Here is a 22401-nt window from a genome sequence, read left to right on the forward strand (position 1 = left end):
TCTCAGTTGAAAAATGCTAAAAAGTGTAATTCATTTTAGACACTCACTTTGCTATCAGTTCCATCAAACTCGGCTAAACTGCGCAGCCTATTCGATATCGAAGTCACCGCCTTATTGACCATATTTATAATCTGTTCGGCATCTGACATTTTTTCCTGATTAGTTCCAGTCAGGTCTTCGGGCTTCTTAGCCCTGGATAACATCATCTCGTCTCTGATGATGGGCTTCAAAATTGACAAAACCTAAAAAGAATGATATTGAAGAAAATCGGTACTTGATGAAGGTAGAAATTCACCTTAAAATTGGGGTAAACAAAACACCTCGATACTGCAATCATCGAAGCTGTCAAAGGTCCACTTACAGCTATTGTCGATAAAAATTCTATGATGTTGGGAGTCAACCGAAAAGGAACTGCTCTCGTAGTGTCCAATTCACCTTAAAAAATAGTATAACAGTGAGAATATTATATCAAGATAAGTTTGTGAGATCAGGCGCAGTCAGTAGGATTCAAATTAAAAATTCAATTAAATAAGCCAGTTTGGATTTATAGAAACAAAAAATAACAGAAATTTTTGTTTTTCGAAAAAAAATTATTAGTCTACATTGTTATTGTCGCCTTCAAAATAGTCCCCATTAGATATCCAATCCTAGAAACTTTTTTGAAAGTCGATTTTTGGGATAGCCTTCAGCACTTTCAGCGATGCCATTTCACACGACGGCCCTTTAAGGTTCTCTTTACTTTTGGAAATAGGAAAAAGTCACATGGATCCATGCCTGGTGGATATGGAGGCTGGGGCATCGTTGTAGTATTGTTATTTGGCAAAAAATCACGAACAAGCAATGTAGTGTGAGCAGATGCATTTTCGCGTTTTATCGGATTCCTTCACGCAGAGTTTTAAACAGATCGCACTTGTCGAGCCTTTTTGGTTTTGGCGAGCCAGAATTCCTCTACCTGTTTTAACACGTTTCCATAGCAACTCCTGAGCAACCTCCATAGCTCACAGCCAATAGATTATGTTAAAAACTGATTCCCGCCTTCAATGAAATTCTGTGCATCTGGTAGAATATACCATTAAATAATTATTATCAAATACTACAAAAAGTTGATGAACTTTCCAAATATTTATCAAGTTTTTCATTCCAATTAAGAGTCGAGAAAAAGACTGATATCTCTACAATTTCTAATCGTGCAGAATATCTTGGATTCAATTTAGTGGTTACATTACCACTTCAACATCACTTTAACATCAAGAAATTCACCGCTGAAAAATATTTATCACGCAATCCAAAGAATTAATAAAATAACAAGTGGAAGATTCATTGAATACAATTTACAAAGTATTAGGCTTGATGTCATATGATATGAATAAAGGAAAATGTATTGTGTAAAATCCAAATGAAACATTGGTTTTTAGAATAACTGATATCAAGATTGAAAGTCCATATTGTGGAACTTGTAATGAAATTTGTTGCAGTGAAGAGAAGCACATCAAGATGAAATCGAGTTTCTAAGAAAAATGGCGCAGTGTGTAGGATATGTTTCACGTAGGGCACAAATGAATTCAATTAGCATTATCTTACGATAGCTACAGCAAGAACTTTATGCTTTTGAAAAAATATTGATTGTTAATTCACTTTTAGGCAACGCTTCATGCCATCAACTCTAGAATGAAAACCTACCAGTGCTATCATCCACGTCGAACTTGAAATAAGCAACATTCATCAGACCTGAATCCTGGTGCAAGTACATCATATCCGGGTTGAGTCTTGTAAGGTGAAACACATACTCAGCAAAACACGCCAGGGCCAACTGGAGAGTGAACTGAAAAAGAAGGTCGAATGTGAAAACGAAATGGTTAAAAGAATAGCGTTTACCATTTTTCTGAACTGCCAGTAGTCCGTAGCGCAAGGGAATGTCTGAATCGCCCAATGCTTCATGATAGTCCTAGGAACTTTAGTTTGCTGTACTCCTTTGAGGATGTCCCGCGATACCTGGTGACTAGCTTTGATGCCCCTGCTTTGCACTTCGGCCAATCGTTCGTAGTAATATTGAATGGGATCGTCATGCTCTATGCCTGAAAAAAAGGCATACTTTTCAGACTCCGAAACATAATCTACATGTATGAAATATAGGCTTTCACAGCTGGCGTCAATGTTTTGGTTGGTTGCCTTGGTCTTCTTTGGTTATAATTTCCAAACGCTCCAACTGCAACAGTCATCTTCACTAGCGTGGCCGAAGCACTCTTCTTGAGTATCTTGAGATACTTGATAAAAATCCACAACTTGAACAAATATCACTTTATCGTGATATTTTCACTGGACAGTTCACCAAACCGCAACACGTGTTTTGCTGTACCATAGCTTTCTGAAACATTCTCATGCTGACTGAATTCCACTTAAATTGTGGTCGTAACAATTTAGGTCGTAGCATAGGACATTCACATACTTATGTGAACCTACCAACAACATAACTAGTTTTTTGAAAAGGACAGATTTGGATGTGGATTACTGGACAAATAATAATTGGAGAAAATGTATTAAAAACATTCAAGTCTAAACTTCAGTATTGGATAGATCAGGATAATATAAGTTGATTAGTGGTTCTTGCCTAAAACTTCACATTGGCCAAACGGGGAGAACTTTTTCCAAAAGAATAAAAGAACATAGGAGTGTACTTTCTTGAATGTAAAGTTCAATCCCACATTCGTAAACAGTCTTTTGACAGAGGGGCATAAGTTCAACCACGACTATGAAGTATTACATTTCGGAGAGAAATGTTTGTAACTCACTCTTTCAGAATGCTTAGAAATCAATTGAGAATTTTGAAAGTTCATTGAGTGATCAAATAGAATTGAATTCTTCAGCTCTGTTGGTTTTTTTCAATGTGGAATATTAGTTAATTACATGTCCATTTAATAAATTGTTTAAATTGTCTTTTACAATTTTCAAATTCAACAATTTTCAAATAGGCTGAGGACCATATAATATTAATATATTTATGAATCCTAAAAAACAATACATGTTTATATGGACAATGTAACATATACGAGATTGGAAAAAAGAACATACTAAGAATAATACAACAAATAAAAATATGTAAAACTACAAAATTTTTAATCTATTTCAAACTATATTCTTTCAGTTGTATCTTGAATTGTTAGGTATATTTTTATAAAAATTAACTCCATCATAAAAAATACATTCTTGACCAATTTTGCTTTTGTGTAGTTGTAAAACCATATTTTGTATCAAGTGAAATTAATTTAGTAGCAAAACTCTTGAAGAAGCTGCTATACAGCGAAACAAGTGTTGCCGTTGTTTGTGGTTTTGTGAACTGTGGAGTGGAAATCCCACAATAAAGTGTTACATCATCTACAGTCTACATGTTGATATTGTGAATTCGCGAATATATGTCACTTTCATTGATATTTTATTGATTTATTCACCTAGTTTGGCACATCCTTTTTTGAATATGTCCAAATAAGATATCGACGCGGGATTGTCCTCGACCAATCTGATTTGTTGAGAAACTGCAACCACTCGAGGTACAGTGTAGTGTAAGAACCTTCTCGCTGTTTCCTGCAAAAAAACAATGTTTCAAATATGTGCACTGATTTGAATTGCGCTTATTTCGATTAAACTAAATATGCTTTCACTGACAAATTACACTTCAAAGTCTCATAAAAACGGACAAAACTTCTGACACAACCTAAGAGTTATTTGACATTATTTTCTTTTTCTTCAGCTCATGTTATTGTGATATTACTCTGTAAAAGGACTGTACAATCTGTTGAGAAATAATTGCTATTGTTATCATTATTACCAGCAACAACTACTACAATTACCTTTTGCTTCCCCAGATACAGATTCAGCATCCGCATCAGCTGGAGCACTCTTTCCTCCTTCCTGGCATCTGCCAAGCCAGAATCATTCACTACCAGATAAGGGTAGATCTTACCATTATGTCCCCTGATGTACAATCTTCGGGCAGCCGCGTTGTGTTTCTGCACGACGTCTACTCTAGGCATAAACCTTGTGATGCGGACGAAGTAGTGGTTGTGCTTGGGGAGCAAAAACTCTCCAGGCAGCTCCACTTCAGCTGTCTTCAGAGTAAAGTTCGAAAGGAAGCGGCACTTTTCTTCAATTAGGAGAGACCTGCAAGAAAAATAATTATTGGATTACATGCTTGTGGATGTCTCTTTTCAACAGTATGAAAAATAAACTTTTCTACAGTTGGTTTCAAGAAGTTCTTGTCTCTTTGAAATCTCATTGAAACGGCATTTTCGTCCAGGAAAATAAAAATTAGAATTTCTTCAAATAATATGAGATTTCTTCATTATGTACGAAAATAATCCACAGAGAAGTAATCTGGAAGATAAAAGATATGAATTTAAGGGGTTATATTTTTAGGAGTGATTACTTTTTGGGAAAGAAAGTTTTTGGCTTTCTACTACTCCATCTTGATACAAAAAAAAGATGAGGGAATCTTCCAAAGAAAGGAAGGAAGTAATCAATTTGAAAATAAGTAACTCTATACATGGATGTGTATATCATGCAAAGAAGTAACTTTCAGACACAAACTGAAAGAAAGTCCTCCCGAAACAGCTACTTTCATATAAACATTGAATTACACGAAAAAAAAATTTTTTTTCAAAACAAATACTTCTATATGAACACTGAATTAAACAGAAGATACTTTTCTCTACTAAGTTTGTATTTCAAACATTCGTTGTGGAATACAAGTCAGATATCATTCACATGAGTTCTACTTTGAATGAATGGTAACAAATTGCACTTACATGGAACACTGTCATCCTCACTGGTATACATCGATGTTTTGCCGTAAGACACTTGCCCTAAAGCTCTTCAGTACCAAATTGGATAACATTATAGAAAATACACACAAATCATTCATGAATTACGATTTTTTAAAGTCACGGAATAAGCTTGATCTGCTTATATGATGTTTAATCAAATGTTTATGGAGGACTTTCTTTCAGTTTGTGTCTGAAAGTCACTTCTTTGCATGATTTACACATCCATCTATAGTCACTTATTTTCAAATTGATTACTTCTTTCCTTTCTTTGAAAGATTCCCTCATCTTTTTTTGTATCAAGATGGAGTAATAAAAGATATGTATCACGACAAAATGCCAATAAAGTGAAAAAAAACGTGGAATACTGTCAATGAATTGAGAGGAAGGAATAATAAACCAAAAATTTGCAGATACCTCTCTACATCCCTCCTTATTAATTACTTTTACTGTTCTGTTCTGTGGCTGCGAAAATTAATGAGAATTTGAAACCTTTACAAGATCCATTAATATACCTTCAAACAGTAACTATTAACAAACCATGTATTTACATATTTACTCTGATCAACAACGTAGATTGCTGAGGAGAGTGGTATGACTACCACGTAGGACCATCCGAATTATTTTTTAGTTTTTAGTACATTCTTCAATAAAATTGTTCAACATAAAAATTCTTTTACTACTGAAAATGATTCCTTTTCACTCCCAACTTTGATATCGTGCCCCGATCAAAAGTTATGAAGGGGGACTATTTTTGTCCACACTGTAATCTCTACTTACTGCAGTAACATCTTGGAGCGTTCGTCAAGCACCCTGATCCACTTTTTCAGCTTGAAGATGAGCGTATGCAGCCGCATCGAGTTGGACTGCGAAAAGTCGAAATCTTTCGTGAACTCGGACTTCATGGCCTTGAAGACGGGGTCCTGGTAGGTGGCTTCAGCCCTTCTGGCCAGACTCTCCGAGGCGGCTGAATTAAAGGTAACATTGACGCTGCTCGAGATGTTCTCGACACCGATGCCGAACGTTGACATCAGTTTCTTGACGAAGTTGAGGATGTGCGGCGTGATCTTGGCCTCGTTGACCGCTTCGCGGTTCTCGAACGCTATAGCGTAACACTTGGTCAGGCCTTGGCGCAGCTGACGGAGGACTTCTTCGTACCAGTTTTCTCGGAACCATTCCATCTGGAAAAACAAGGGATATGCAGGGCTATTCAAATCATGTGCGTATCATAGTCATGATTGGGGATACGAAATCATTTGAATTGACAAACTAACATTTTTTATTGATTACATTTACTTAATGGAGTAAAAAACATGAAATATTGTTAATCAACAACAAAACGGCAGCGATTTTTCTGGATATGAACAAAGCATTCAATAGCATCTGGCATAAGGGTATTTTATTCAAACTACATCAACTGGGTTGTCCTAACTATCTAGTACATACAATTAGGAATCTGCTAATTGACAGGAAAGTAGGAGTTGAAATACTGAGTAGTTTTTCAGACGAATTTATCCCAGAGCAGGGAGCTCCACAGGATTCACCGCTATCACTATTGTTATATAACTTATGCAGCTCTGATATTTATCATCACCAACACGGGAATATCAACCACTTCAGGCATGAAGCATAGATTCTCCAGTATAGAGATGATACCGCCCTAATTGCGCACGATCAAACGCTAGTCAAAGTTATTAACAATTTGGAACATCTTGCAACAATAACAAATAACTGGTTCAATAAATTGAGGCTCCAGTCAAACCCACCCAAGTCTCCGTATCATATTTAATCATCGGAATTCCGTAACTTCTCCAACAATCAACGTTTTCCAACATATCTTACATGCAAAATCGACAGTTAATTACCTAGGTGTTACGCTTGATTCCAGACTAAATTTCAACAGCCACGTCAATAACGAAAAAAAGAAAGTGATTGCAAGAGCCGTACATTTTACAAGTTTGACAAATCCGGGAGCAGGTGCAAACATATCAACAGCAAGCCGAATATATAAACTAATCTGTCGTCCACTTATTGAATACTCGCACACACTGTTTCTCAATATCAAACAAAAGGCCTTGAAAACAAGTAAAGTATCTGAAACAACGGCTATAAGGACCCCTTCTATTTTTGGTTTTTATAAATGATCTTCCGAAATTTTATTCAAAAGCTTCCATTACTGTTTTTTTGGGGACGATACTAACATCTTAGTATCTGCGGAAACTATGTCCGAAGTAACTGTCGAAGCTGATCCAATTTCAGAGTGTTGTTCTATAAAAATGTTGTTCTACTAAATCTCAAATGCTCAACTTTGTTACCAAAAATACAACAATTGATAAAAGCTCTCTGGATTAAATAATGAAACTTTACATCAAGTTAATTGTACTAAATTCTTAGTTGTTGATATTGATAATAAACTCACCTGGAAGTTTCATGTTGATATAGTGTCAAACTGAAGCTCAGTAAACATATATATTTACTTCGTCGGTTAAAACAAACAGTATCTCTTGATGTTCTCAAGCTTTTATTATACCACAGTTTAATTCAGTTAGTAATTCAGAAAAAGGTAATCAGAATTCTGGCATATATATATATATATATATATATATATATATATATATATATATATATATATATATATATATATATATATATATATATATATAAAAAGTAGTCTTTTTGCTGACTAGTCAGAAAATAAGTGAAAACAATATTTGGGTATGCAGCAGGCCAAAAATTTAGTGTAGGTACTCTTATAATACAGATTCCAAGCTTTCGATAATCTTTATTATCATCATCAGGGATGCTACAATAAGGATAAAAAACAGTCATATTTATAAAATAACAATTCAAGCCGACTTACAGTGTATGTGAGGTTATGTGGCAGGTTGAAAGAAATATGGACGTAACATATATGAACAATTACTAAGATGTCTGTAACATCCTAAGTGACATCTTAGTAATTTTTCATATATGTTACGTCCATATTTCTTTCAACCTGCCACATAACCTCACATACACTGTAAGTCGGCTTGAATTGTTGTTTTATAAATATGACTGTTTTTTATCCTTATTGTAGCATCCCTGATGATGATAATAAAGATTATCGAAAGCTTGGAATCTGTGTTATAAGAGTACACTAAATTTTTGGCCTGCTGCTAACCCAAATATTGTTTTATATATATATATATATATATATATATATATATATATATATATATATATATATATATATATATATATATATATATATATATTTCAATATTATATATTATATTTATATATATATATATATATATATATATATATATATATATATATATATATATATATATATATATTTCAATATTAAATTCTACAAAAAAGATTTGAAGCTTTATATCTTCTATTAATTATCTGCGAGCGCTTTCGACAGTTGGTAGTACTGTCATCTTCTAGGCACCCTCAGTTTGAGGGTGCCTAGAAGATGACAGTACTACCAACTGTCGAAAGCGCTCGCAGATAATTAATAGAAGATATTAAGCTTCAAATCCTTTTTGTAGAATTTAATATTGAAATACTCAAAATAAAGGAAAATTATTTCAATATTTTAATTATTCCTAGAAATGAGCAAATCCATGAACATTTCACCAGAAATAACTCTCAACTACATCAACCTTATAGTAGATTGACAGTATCAAAGAATCACCCCATGTATTGTCCGGTTAAGCTATTTAATAAGCTTAGTGAGAACATTAAATCCTCAAATATCAATTTGAGGATTTAAGATTTTTCTACTGCAAAAAAGATACTACTGTGTGCATGAGTTTCTCCTTGAACCCTAATTTGATTGTAGCTTATTAACTTTTTTTTATATATATGTTTTATATTGACTTTTTTATGTTTGTTTGACCTGTTGAATCAGCCAATATTTTATAATGATGTTATGTTTTTTTTTGTCTAATGTGATTGTGAAGGAAAAGTGATTCAATAAAAGTTTGATCAATTGATTGACAGATGAACAACGAAATCCACTAGCTGTTATCTTCATGCTGAGATTGGAAACTTTTTCGACCACCCTCGTAGAATAAATTTCCACTAACCTGATCTGCGATCCCCTCCAAACTCGAAAGCACCGTCGTATGAATGTCTCTCTGCATCTTCATGATCTTCGAGCACCGGATCATCGCGGGCGTGGCTTTGATCGAAGACGCCTCCGCGGCAGCGACGTTCGTCGAAGTACCGGCCTCCGAGGAGGCGGAAGCGTGCCCGCTGCCCCGTCGCTCGTCTGTGCTTCCTGAGACTGCTGCTGCAAAATGAGCTTCGATGATTATTAGATTTGAGATATCGCTACGGATGCGAGCAAGATTACCTGGACGCTATTGGTTTTTCTGGCCGTGGCAGTGCGCAGAGTAAGATACAGGGTCCTGATGGGAAAGTAGACGGCTTGGGGAAACATTCGGCCCACCTGGAGGCAGGAAAATGTAAATCTGTGTTGCGATGATGGAGTTCAATACTCACCTGACACAGCAAGTTTAGGATGACGTTTCCTTCGTACTGCACCAGGCAATTCAGCAGCTGCGGTGTCCAGGGCAGCCAAAGGATCGGGGGAACGCCTACGGAGTACTTATCCAAGGCCTCCATCAAGCTGAAAGAAAACACGAATATGAAATGACATATCTTTCGAACATTGTTACAAGACAAATGAATAAATTGAAAATGGGCAATTTTTTAGGACGGATTCTTTCTAAGAAAGAAGTTTTTTGACTTTCCGCTTCTCAATTTTCACACAAAAAATGTGGCAAAATTCCGAAAAGAAAAGAAAGCCATCAAATTCAAAATAGACTGACTGCAAAGATGTGTACATCATACATAGAAGTTTCTTTTAGATTGACAAAATAACGTCTATCGACGAGCGTTGTGGATATTTCAATATTTTTATATAAATCTGGAGGAGCCAGCACCTTACCTAGTGAAACTCATTAAATTAATTCCTAGTACATCGTATTGTGTTATATTGTTATGTTAATTACTACACTTTGTTTCATTCTACTAGTCCAGCAATAAGAAGAATTGTGCAAGAACTAACCGACACTTGTTTATACCAAATGTGTATCTCATTTATCTTCACAGACATTAGCATATTGTACATTATATATCTTATAAATGTATTATATATTTAAAACTGAGAAACATGTGTGGAATCTGGCAATCATAGACAATTGAGTCCGCATGTTCAAAACATTCTCAAGAGATTATATTTACTTATAAACATTTAAAACTTATATATAATGTTTCTTGTATGTATTCATTTATATATGAAACATTTCAGATGAAGTTGTATGCAAACGAAATGAATTGCGAATAAATGTTAAAATGGTCATTTTCGTTCATTTCCCAAACTCTCATCTTGGACAATGAATTCTTATAAGCAAGTAGTGGAACTTTTCTAATTGGGAACAATATTATGGTTAGTTCAAGTAAAATATATAGTGCCCCCTACCTTCCAGCAGTTCCCCGTTAATAACACACACAACGCGGTACTCATCGCTACATTCTGTTGGTCACCGTAACATGACTTTAAATTTGATTTTATGACTCTTCAGCCAATCATAAAACTCGGTTAGTAAAAATTATCCAATACGAACCGCCAATTCTTCAGTCCACGTGGACTATATCACAGCGGCATAATTCCTTTGTATTGGTTTTTTTGGCCTTTGACTTCGCCGACACCTTTAAGATTACTATATCGGTTACTTCGACTATACTTATGATGCACTGTTTGGAACCTTTAGTGTAGTAATGAATATTCAATATTATGGTTCATGAGATTACTGCATAATTTGAGTCCTTAAATGAGATGAGTGAAAACTATGAGAAAAATTATACTTTTTGTTGGATGCGATTTTATTTATCACTTTTTCAGAGCGATAGATATTTTTCATTGTTCAATACCCCATAATTTCTCACTAACACTAGCGTTTGATACTAAAGGCACTATAACGTTAAATAAATATCGAATGATACATCACAGTGTTACATACAGGCGCGACGAATCAAGCAATACCTGTTTGCCAGAGTATGAAGATAACGCCAATTCATTCCGATATGCAATTAATGCAATTAAAAATAGCCCATCTCTGAACATGTTCAAAAATGAACTGAAGAAATTTGTTTTAAATGAACAAATATGATATGTATTATGTCTTTGTTACCTATAGCTGTAATTTGTATAATTCCATTCATCTAATGTTCGTTATATATTTCAAATAATTATGTAATTTATCTTTCTACATGTTGCATTGAAATTTTTCGAATGTATAATGTTGCTGTTTTTGTAGTACTGTCTTTAAAAATATTTTATTGAACTTATGTTTGTCATACATTTAAGTCATTTCTAGATGTAACACATACCTTTTTTTTTATTTCTACCATTCTAGTTGATTTGTATATTATTAGGATATCCTATTTAAATAAAGATCTATCTACATTATAGGTAAGTATTACTTTATTTCTTCGCCAAATCAGATATTTTTAAATCAAATCGTGGGAGAGCGTCCCAATTCTGAGGTATAGACAAGACCGAATCGTTCCAGTAGCATATAACCGGAAATTTAGAAGAAAAAAAAAACATTAACCTCAGAACTATTTTTTTTATACTGACCTCGAATTCTCATCATCATAGCTCAGCAACCACAACACCTTGGCGAGATACTTGCGAGCTTTTGCCTCGTTCTGATGTCGGCAAGCGTGCAAGAAACACGCCATCGCGTTCACACCGAGATTGATCTGCCGCTGGTCCCTGGTAAAGACCTGCTCCAAGTATTCTCCATACAGAGCCCATGCTTTCGTAGAGGTATCGTGCATCTGAACGGCGGCAGAGAAGGTTTTGTTGGCCTCATCAGATTTGTCTAGAAAAGCAAAATCACACTTGAAATCATGTTAAACTTGGTTAACACTTGGTTATAAGCCTTCAAATCTTTACACTCACTGCTCAAATGATACATCATCCCCTTGAGGGCGTAAAACTCGGCCGTCATTTCGTTGTTGAAGTAGTGCATCTTCGTCGAATTCAAGACCTCCAAGCCTTCCGCCAACTCGTTTTTGTTGTTCATCGAGGCCAGTTGCAGGTAACACTTTATTTGCTGCCTCACTTTCTGGAAACAGTCAACGATCGGAACGCTCGATATGCTGTAAATCCGGTTCAGCGCGTCCATACAGACATTCGTAAGTTTGTGCTTCCTGGCGATTTTTCCGAAATGGATGATGGACTGAAAAGGGGGAGTGGTTAAGAAAATCGCGATGATATTGAGTCAGAAGCCACATAGCTTAACTACTAATTATAGGGAGGCGTTCTCGATAATTTGTTGAAAGAAAAGGAACGGGATATGAGGAACGCAATAATGATAATAGTAATGACGATAATTTCATTTATAATATAATATACATAATGTTACAAATATTTCTCATGAATAAACAGAAAAGTTCTTACGAAGATAATCTTATAGTAAGGTAATGAAGTAATGAAAGGCATACATTTTTAGGAGATATTTTTGTATAAAGATGGAGAAGTAAAAATCCTAAACACCTTGCTTTCGAAAAAAAAAACGTTGTTGATTTGAAAGCCAATAAAGCCTCTTAGAGTCAACAATAGTTGATGGGAATGGTGAGCAACTCACCCAGGATAGTTTCGTTGTATATGTTATTATAAATGCAATAAAATATATGCTTCCCGCTTTGAAAGATCAGCTTTCAATGACGAAATTGTTCACAAATAGAAGTATCTGACTCATATAGTCTGTAAAAGTCATTCACCTTCGTTACACTGATTCTGAAAACGCCGTTTTAGTTAGAACTCTAGAACACTGTCCCGCCCTGGATGCAGGGTTGTTACTCGGCGCCAAGTTTCTACTAAAGGGGCGGTATTCTTCTTTTGAAATCAACAAAGACCCTATTCCGATTGAATTGGACTTACGGCACTTCAATTTGTTTCTCAATTAAAAAAAAGTAAGATCATGGGTGCCAAAAATGTTGTCTTTGTTGTGAATGTTCTTACATGTAAATGTTCATACAACCACAACCATTTGATTGAAATTTTGATCATATCTCTTTGAGGTACAGGCATAAGAGAATCACCCACAAAGAAATGAGTAGGAGTTATGGAGGATAGGTCTTGAGGATGATTGGATGAAGCGGTAAGTAATCTTGAATTTGGGACAGCCTCGATCTGACAAATTACAGTAGACAGATTCTCAAAAGTTAACTGGGCATTTATAACCCTAGATAAGGGGCTAATGCAAGTGTGAAAGGCAAATTTATTGAATTTTCCAAAATACACAGGCTGTTGAAAACTAAGTTGAATGTTCAAATTTTGCGGGCTACGAACATTCGATTAGCAATTTTTTTTTCATTTTTTTTACGTTGCTTACTCGTCTCGAACATATGTTCACAGTTTCAACTGTTTAGCATGTTTAGTTTGTTGGTGAGAAAAAGGACACTAAGTTCGAAGAGAGGAACGACTTTGAATGGGGCAAAATAGAAATTGATGAATAAATGAATATTTTCTGGGAAAAATTAAAATTTATGTTGTTTTTTGAACACTGCAGAACATGATTTTACCATCTTCATCTCTTTATTCGCACAAAATTACTTTATTCTTATTATTCTTAATCAATTTGTAACCACTAGAATGTTTGTGATGTTTTTTTTCTTAATGTTTATATAATGAGAATTTTTCCCTCTTTATCTACTGTGACTTATCTTATGTTGTAAAGCAACCATAAGAGATTAAATAAATATCTATCTATCTACCTCCATTGTCCGAATGAATTCGACTACACAACTCACGCTTTGATACAAATTTTTTTGGAAATGTTTCAGTATTTGCATTTCTAGCGAGTTCAAAATGAAAAGCCTTACTGATTAAACAAATAAAAACTCAAGTATTAGCCTTTACTAGATTTCTGCAACTCTAAAAGCCATCCTTAATTGGAACGATAAAAATGATCGGTTTGACATTAATCTGGACTTGAATAGAATTCCTAGTATAGGTAGTTGACTAGGAGACATGTTTTACATTCACGAATAACCTACTTTGCAGCACCATGAGGCCAATATTTGAGTGTTACATTAAAAGATTTGTTGAAGGTCCTGAATGTAAATTTCGAATATGTGCAAAGTATTTTTTTTAGTAAGGGAATGTTCATCGATGTAAAGAATTATTAAACACCACAACACTATTTTGCATTCTTTTTCCTACTCCAATCAATTTTTTTAATCCAAAAATGGATTTAGATTAAAAATTTTATCACATTGTAATATGGATTTTCAAATCATTAGACTTTCTGAGTACTGTTTAGTGAAATTGTGTGGAATGATGAGGATTGAAAAAGGATTGTGGGTGTTTACTTACGGTTTCACCTTCGTGTTTTGATGTTAAGTTGTGTTGAGGTTTCTGCAGCGTAGTTTAAGTGGTTGGTCTTCTTTAAAGTGATCGTTTCGTGTAGTGATCCGTTTTTTAACCTATGTGGTTATTAGAACTGTATTCGGTGTATTCTTCAGTGGGTATCACTTCCGAATCTTCTCAACTATCTGGATGTTAACGCGATGTTTTCGTCGTCCACTGCGTCCAATTGCGGTTATATCCCATCTCGAAGGACCGAAATGGTAATTCGAAAGCCAATTATTGACGCCCCGAAGGGTCAACCGCAGTTGATGAGCACAATGAGCAACTCAACCAGGATAGTTGCGTTGAACATGTTTTGCCATTTTTTAGGTGACAAACAACTCTTTTCTACAGTGAAAAATGTTCAAAGTTATTCTGTAAATAAGAATATCTGTGGCTGAACAAACTCAACATTTTTTAATAACAATTAAACATTATTTCATATTTTGTTTGTACCAACAAAATTTCAGAAAATTTGTCGTGTTGCATATCTTAACCTTTTTTTTTGTACAAAAAAAAATAGTATTTCTGACCTCTGGCAACAAATAATATATGAATGTTATTATACTGTTACATCTTTCCCCATAGGTTCGACAATAATTGATCACACTGTAATTAATCTCAATTTTATTGCACTTCTACACAATACAATACCAAAGCTCTAACTAAACTTCAGACTCATGCTCAAATGTCCATCGCCTTATTTTTTCATTCGCACTGCACTTTCCAAACTAGACTGTCCCCCCTACGTCGCTTTAATGCTTATATAACATGATGAAAGTCTTCGGAAGCTGGTGGAATAACTCTCGAAAAGACACGGCGTTCTGGAAGATTGAAGAGGAGATACAAGTGGGGTTGAGCGTGACCTCAACTGAGTCGCAGTCGATCGAAGAAGACTAGCGTTCGCCGACGTTTTTTTTCAGGAGATACTTCACAACACTACCCCCTTCCTTCAGATTGTTCGCCTTGAACAACATTTCAAGTAGAAACATCAGGGCCCATGTAAGGGCTAGTCCCTTACAAGGACGATTTTAGAGTTGTTTCTCGGTGACAACCGGATTCTGAACACCAGATTGTTCATCTTTTCCATTACCAAGTGAGGTCCTTGCCTTGGTTACTGAAATTTGGGACGCAAATCCTTCCACCCATTAGGGTTGGTAGAGCCACACTGTATGGCCTGGTAACTGGGTATTTTTGTTCTTCTGGCGTTGACACAATTTGCATACGGATTTCCGGCGTGATTTTCTTGAGAAACTATCTGCGTTCAAGTGACTACTATTTTCTTTCCAATCGTAATTTTGTAACTCTTTGTTACACCTTGCTATTTGTCCTTCTGGCCCATTAAAGTTGAAGAGCCAAGAGTTTACGGCCATATAAAAAGGAGTGGAAAACCACTGCTTTAACCATCGACACCAAATGTTACATTTTCTCCGTAGGTTCGACAATAATTGGCTACAACGCTAACTAAATTTCAGACCAATGCATAAATGTATATTGCCTTTTCAGTTCGATTCACACTGTATTTTCCAAACTAGATTATTCTTCTATGTCGCGGTAATGGTTATATAACCCAATGGAACTCTCTGGAAGCTGGAAGAACATTCTATCGAAAAGACACGGCGTTTTAGAAGTTTTGAGAGGAGACACAACTGGGTCTGAGTGCGATCTTAACTAAGTCGAAGTCGATCAAAGACCAGCATCGGCTTAAAGAGTATCTTAATTTTTCAAATAATTTTCATTTACACTACCTAAATTGAGTTATGACTGCAAAAATTATCAATATAATATTTTAAGCTGATGCTTCATTGAAATTTTCTTCAATGCTTAGAATTACTGGTGATATAAGAGATTTCAAAGATTTAATGACATCTTAGAATTTAACTCTAGAAGCTTCTTCAATAAAAAAAAAATTTTGGTTTTTGAGAGAAGTATTTAACAAATTTGTTTGCTATAACTTCAGAATACTGTTTTTAACCGTTGCACTGCTGAGGCAGAATCCACATAGCTTAACCACTAAATAAAAAGGGAATTTTCAATAATCAAGAATTTTGTGAGTAAATTCATAAATTTCCCTTCTTCTCTTACCTGAGCCGAGGCATGAACGCCCAACATGCAATTCGAAGTGGCCGAATCTCTGTTCCTTTCATAATGATTGACGATTTCTTGATAATGATGCTGTCGCCAAGTGAAAATGTCATTCCAGTGCACCAGGTCATCAGCTATGACTGGCAACCTGTTACGCCACGTCTTGACGATTGCCTTCATGTCGTGCAAGGAATTCTGATTGCCCTGCTTCAACCCTTTATGGATCTGGTACGCTTCTTGCAGCTCCATAATCTTGAAGACATTATAAGTTACGACAAACTACACTTTAAATTATGAACGTACCTGTTGCGCTGTCTGTAGATATGGTAAGTGGATGTGGCTCACAATATGAGGTAATCGTCTCCACTCGTTTAGGCACAGCGCGCTTGCGCTCTCGACGTATTTTTCTACGAATTTGAGCGGTTTGCTCTCGTCTGGTTGGCAGATCAGCAAAAAACCCCCGTACATAGTAATTTTCCAGCCGAGCTCTTTTGGGCAGTTGTATTCAACGTTTTGGAGAGCCTCCTTCATGAGGTCCCAGTTCGGAATCCTCCATGCGCTCTCAAGGAGCAAGTAAGGATCGTACACGGCGCTTTTGGCGTACTCCAACAAGATCTCCCACTGGTTCATCTCTTTTGCACATCTAAACGATTCAAAAAATATTAGTTACAGTCTACAATAAATTCCAGGATTCATCTTAATTTTTGTTGGGAGAATTGAAACTTTTTTACTAGAAGCTACAAAATATAAAAAGGGTTACTCCCAACCTTATCCAATGATCCGTCCACAACAAAACTTCTCTCTGCGTATGGGCCGGCACGGGTCCCATATTATTATCGGCCTTGTGCTTCGCCATGGCCGCTTCGTAAGCCCCCTGAGCCTGCTCGAAGAATCCGTGCTGCTCGAACGCGATGGCGATGCTCGTTTCCTTATAGTGGGCGTGTCGTTGCCAAAGCCCCGCCCAGCAATCCTCTTCGCAAAGGAGGGAGTAGAGCTCACCCAAAGAATCAAGCAGTTCCTGAAAGAAAACACAACTTCAACAAAACTTCAAGTTTTAATGAACTGATTTCGTACCGATTTGGAAGTTTCACCTTCAAATTCGTAACACGCCGTGGCGTTACCCGTTCTGGAGGACGAATTCTGTTCGAAGGCCATCTGCTCGAGCCCCAATGCCATGCGATGCCAGAGGTTGTGTGATTTTCCGATATACTTCATTAGCGGTCTGGAAGTTGGGGTATTAGAGTTATGGTTAGCTGCGAAAGGGTAAATATGACTTACGGAGCTATCTGTACTGGAGGCGTACAACGACACAATGCCTCGACGAACGTGTTAACAGCGCTGGGGTGGCAATCCTTTTGGATGATATGCGTTCCTGAAGTTATGAAAGGTAGAATTTCTTGCGCCAAAGTCTGAAAATAATAATTTTCTTGTTTGAAACTTCCAAAACCCACCTATGATAAAGTCGTAGAAGTGTGGGGTACCAGAACCGGCTTTTATTAACTACTCTTACTCCAAACGCTTCTAAACTGTTATTGCTAATTATCCATTACTTACGATTCTTTGGTCTTCTTCCAGAATATTCCACAGCTTCGGAAACATCGACAACCAGACGTGTTCGGCGAGCGAAGTGTCCATGTGACAAAGCTGCGCAGCCGCTATCAGAAATCGATCCGTAGTAATGCATCGGGCGATTTCGGTGGCTTCGTAATCTTTTTTCAGCATTTTGATCGTTTCACCTCGAATAACAGGCTTTTCCTCTACCAGAGGGTTTGCATCGATGTTACTAAGATCGACGTCAAGAACCTCTTCCTTGATTTCCGAGGAATCGAAAAAGTCCTGGTTCTGGACTTGGTGGCGGCTGAATTCCTCTTTCTTCTGCTTGTCCGCCGACTTGAGAGAAGCGGTGATGCTGGGGAGAATGCCGCTTTGGTGGGACATCCTGATTCTTTCACCTGTTGAGATTTAAAATTCAGTATGTTTCAACATTTTCTATTAGACTCAGAAGCGGTTAGAGAATTTGGAGAAACGCTCTAAGGCATGGTGAAAATGTTGATAAATCAGCAGATATGGTAATAAATGAGTTTAAACAAACTATATCCATTAAACCCGTCGAGCGGGGAAATATTATTATTTCAGTAATATTTGTTATGAATCTATTAACAGGAGTTTTTTCAAAACTCTGCAATAACCCCAATAAAAGTTTGATATAATAAAATATGTTTTCAAATTTTAATTACATCTTGAAAAGTAAGATTTCTACTTTGTCTCCGACCAAATATCTTCTCAAAAATTTAATTTTTTCCTTTTTTTTTCCTTGATTTGAGGGGAGAACAGTGAAAAAACTCCGCAGCTACTTTAGGTTACATATGGAACGTACAATTTCAAGAAAAACATATTTTCATATTTTGAATAGTTAGTATCTCCTGAACTGATTGTTTTTTTACTCAGTAGTGACAAATTTAGAAATAGAAAAAAAGTAGTGATATGGTGGTACGAATAAGAATACACCAAATAATGTACCTGTAGTTGCTGTAATCAATAACAGCTCAATGCACTGTTTGATCCAGTAGTGTGGTCCGATGGCATCCCAATTCTGGGAACACACAATGTAAAGCAGTCTATCATGCAGCCTCCTGCGCATAGATTCGTCGAACACCTTGAAGAACTTGGCCCTGATGTGCGGCTGACTACATCGCAAGCCTGCCAGAAAAGCCGGTTCCAATTTCGAAGTCAGTTCGGTGGTTTTCAAGTGGTCGTCGCTGAAACAGAGCAAGATCGAGATGCAACGTGTGTGAACGAACAAAAATGTTAAACTCACGTGTATACGTAGCTGACGAGCTCCAGGAACTGAGCGTTCAGGTCGTTTTCGTCTTGGAAATGTTTTTCGACGTACTGCATCATTTTTACTAACAATATCGATTTCTCTCGCAAGCTCGGCGCTTGATTGAGAGTCACGACGTTCTTGCACTTCATCCACTCTTCCAACATCTGAAATAAACCCGAAAATTACTTTGACACAGGAACATTCGTTCGTGAAACTTTGCAATCTTTTGTGTTGCATTTTCAGTAAAATTTGTGCAAAAGTGTTAGTATTGAAGTATTATTATTAGAGGCTCACTATGCACTATTCCAGTCATTGGTTTTGTATGCATTTTTTGGTGGGGTCACTCGGCACATATTGAAAGAATTTTTGGCATCCGAAGTCATGCTATTCTATATTTCATCAATCTGACTTACAGGGAGGATATTGAGGCAATGTTTACTAAACTGTATCATATATACTCCATATATATCATATACTTCACAAACACATACTCTGGGTTGGGAGTCAGAACAATAAACATATTCCGGAGAGGAACATGTCCAAGTTCAGGTGAAAAACACCTCCCCCTTGCCTCTCATGTGAACCCACGATTTTGTGAGTATGGGTGACAGATATCAGACAGAAAAACAACAACCAACCCAGCTAAGACCGCGCAGAAAGCTAAAGTAATAATTTTGTTCATTCGGGATACATAGACGGTTCACTCTGTCCAAAGTAAAACCATCAGACACCTGTGCAACCTCTTCCATTTGGAAGATTTATCACAAGTAACTTCCTATATATGAAGAGCAGAATTAAATTTAATATGGTCTGGACAAGTACTTCAAAACCGGTTTATCGGTTATATTATTGTATCTGCTACTCATTCTCATAATACCTACCAAAAAATAATCTAACTTTACAATATCACAGGTTGATAGAAACGAGAAGTTATAGAAACTACCATGGTACAATACTAAAAGTTCTCTACAAATAATATTGTTTCTGAATTATACGTATTTAGAAGTAGTCACCATGTTTATGTTCATTAAAAAGCCTTTTCTGACTTATGTGAACATAAAAGTGTATAGCACTAATAAATTTTTATGCTTTTCTCTTTTCTTTCATGATAAAAAATCCATACTCACCCTAGTTATCGCCTTCATAACCTTGATATCCTTCGTCTTCTCGATGAGCCCCACCAGGATAGCGCCAATAAACGTCTTGCGCATCTCGACGCCCATGACGACGACGCGGGTCTTCACCAGGTCCAGGCTGAGGATGAGCAGCTCGCTGGTGAGGGCCGTATTGTCCGTCGATGTGGGCTGCAGGTGCTCCTTGGCGAGCCTGTGCAGGACGCGCATGAACGGCGTGATCAGCAGGTCGATGTACGAGTGGTTGTTAGCGCAGGCCGCTTTCAGGATCATCACGGTGCCGAATAGACTCGAGGGGTTCTCTTTCTTCTCGTAGCTGCTCAAACCTTCGAAGATAACCTAAAGGAAAACGGGATATGCAATATAAAAAATTGTGAAGTGATAATTGAAGGAATATATATACATCACCATCTTCAAATGAAATTTATTAGCAACACACATTGGATGCTGATTATATTCTTGAAAATTACAGGGATTGTGAAAGAACTAAGAGGTTATTTCTTTTTAGTTTTCTACTTCTCTATCAATATATAAAGACCAAGGAATTTCCAAAGGATAAGCTCATTCGATAATCTTCGAAATCACCTACTTTTACAAAGTTTACTGTAGATCCATGTTTCCTCATCAATCAATCAGTTATATTTGACAATTTCCCTCTGACTATTTCGATGAAGAATGTTACACGCAAGGTCATGTGCTTTCAATTGAAAGTATGTGATATGTAAGTCAGGAGGGGGCAGAATCGGCATAAATCAACTACTACATAGCAAATACGTCATCAGCATATTGAATGCAAATTAGTGGGAAGTCAACTCTGCTTGCCTCTATTTCGAATCTGTTCATAAACAGATTTGATATGACTTGTGGGTGTAGAGTTGCTGATCTGTTTTAAATTGCAGATTTTGTTTGGGTTCGTTCAAAAGATATCTAAATTTTATCGTTTTGGAAAATATATGAATGCTTGTATTTATTGCTGGGTGCGTAATTATCGAATTTTGTTCATGTGTAAATTGCTTTTGTGATGCAATCTGTTACGTTCAATATGATTAGTCGGTGTTAATATGTAACCATGCCAACACGATTTTCATTCAAGACACTGTTCTTTCAAAGGAATATATGATGACACAGTATATGCTTTATTCAACGTCATTCTCAAAGACTGTCTCAATTGAAGTTCATCATTTTACTCACCTTCCCGACCGTCGAATACAAAATATCCAGCTCCTCGTACTTGCAGCTCAGGTTCGTGTTGGTCCTCTCCATCGGGAACAAAGTGAACAGCTTCGTCAACAAGTTGTGCACCAATTTGATGATTCTGCTATTGTTCGATGTTATACACGCGCCTATGCCCTTCTGCAAAGGTTTGAAGCTCGCCAGTATGTGGTCTCTGTCAAAGACGGTTAGTAAATAAGTTAGCAACTCCAAGGCAGTGCAGATATTCGCGATGTTCGGATTGGGCGCTTCGATCGTCATGAGGATTTTGTCAAAGAACGCGAGTTTCAAGTCGACTGGTTGGGGCCAGATATCCGGTTTGAGAGCGGTCCTCAACAGAATAACGCAACGCCTCGAAAGTACCTCTCCGGGAGTGTTGAGTGTCGGATTGGCCGGATTCACAGACGCAGGTTCGTTTACCTGAAAGAAAACAGTTCACAAGACATATCAGACTCTTGAACTGAAAAGAAAATACCTGGCAGGCCAGTCTGAGCAAGAAATTGAGCACCGTATCTGTGTGAGCTCTGTCTATGGGCTTGTTGGCACCAGGATCTGTCTTTATCACAGGTACGGAGACCGTGCCAGAAGGTCCGGCGATAGCGATTTTTTTTCGGCTGTTTTCTCCACTCTCATCGAACATGGGTCTTTTCATTGGAGCATTTTCAACCGGCTGAAAACATTATAATAAGTCTGTGTTAGTGCAGTGTTTAATAACTTTGCGCTACCTCATTTCCTTCAGATTCTTCCTTGATCCCGTAAATTTCCCACTTTATTATCACCTCGGCCAATTCTACAGCTAGTTTTCTGTGTTCGAGCGTAGCAGTCGGACTGAAGCCCAATCTTTGAATGGAACTAACCATGTGCTGCACTAGATGATGCCTGACAGGATAGTATACCTAAAAAAACCACAAA

General features: G+C 36.7%; 1 protein-coding gene across 2 annotated transcripts in view; it reads right to left on the reverse strand.

Annotated features, from left to right (window-relative positions):
• Nipped-A (Transcription-associated protein Nipped-A) overlaps positions 1 to 22401 on the reverse strand; it is a 62670-nt gene that overhangs the window by 296 nt on the left and 39973 nt on the right. The window contains exons 26-49 of one of the 2 annotated variants that reach the window (XM_074173416.1): positions 22215 to 22385; positions 21965 to 22159; positions 21469 to 21909; positions 20272 to 20616; positions 19139 to 19308; positions 18841 to 19079; positions 17875 to 18272; positions 17599 to 17729; positions 17395 to 17542; positions 17088 to 17338; positions 16624 to 16963; positions 16321 to 16572; positions 11782 to 12061; positions 11455 to 11701; positions 9312 to 9438; positions 9163 to 9258; positions 8894 to 9073; positions 5595 to 5995; positions 3846 to 4155; positions 3447 to 3579; positions 1876 to 2075; positions 1681 to 1822; positions 296 to 435; positions 48 to 242 (exon numbers count right to left, since the gene is read on the reverse strand). In XM_074173416.1, coding sequence (XP_074029517.1) covers positions 48 to 242; positions 296 to 435; positions 1681 to 1822; positions 1876 to 2075; positions 3447 to 3579; positions 3846 to 4155; positions 5595 to 5995; positions 8894 to 9073; positions 9163 to 9258; positions 9312 to 9438; positions 11455 to 11701; positions 11782 to 12061; positions 16321 to 16572; positions 16624 to 16963; positions 17088 to 17338; positions 17395 to 17542; positions 17599 to 17729; positions 17875 to 18272; positions 18841 to 19079; positions 19139 to 19308; positions 20272 to 20616; positions 21469 to 21909; positions 21965 to 22159; positions 22215 to 22385 — 5532 coding nt within the window. Of the gene's footprint in view, positions 1 to 47; positions 243 to 295; positions 436 to 1680; positions 1823 to 1875; positions 2076 to 3446; positions 3580 to 3845; positions 4156 to 5594; positions 5996 to 8893; positions 9112 to 9162; positions 9259 to 9311; positions 9439 to 11454; positions 11702 to 11781; positions 12062 to 16320; positions 16573 to 16623; positions 16964 to 17087; positions 17339 to 17394; positions 17543 to 17598; positions 17730 to 17874; positions 18273 to 18840; positions 19080 to 19138; positions 19309 to 20271; positions 20617 to 21468; positions 21910 to 21964; positions 22160 to 22214; positions 22386 to 22401 lie in introns of those variants that run through there. The other variant, XR_012465061.1, reaches the window with a different exon arrangement.

This window comes from Leptinotarsa decemlineata, unplaced genomic scaffold (genome assembly GCF_025532065.1).
Source record: "Leptinotarsa decemlineata unplaced genomic scaffold, Ldec_3_MD MMD2_tig00000251_RagTag_RagTag, whole genome shotgun sequence".
In the NCBI taxonomy this organism is placed as follows: Eukaryota; Metazoa; Arthropoda; class Insecta; order Coleoptera; family Chrysomelidae; genus Leptinotarsa; species Leptinotarsa decemlineata.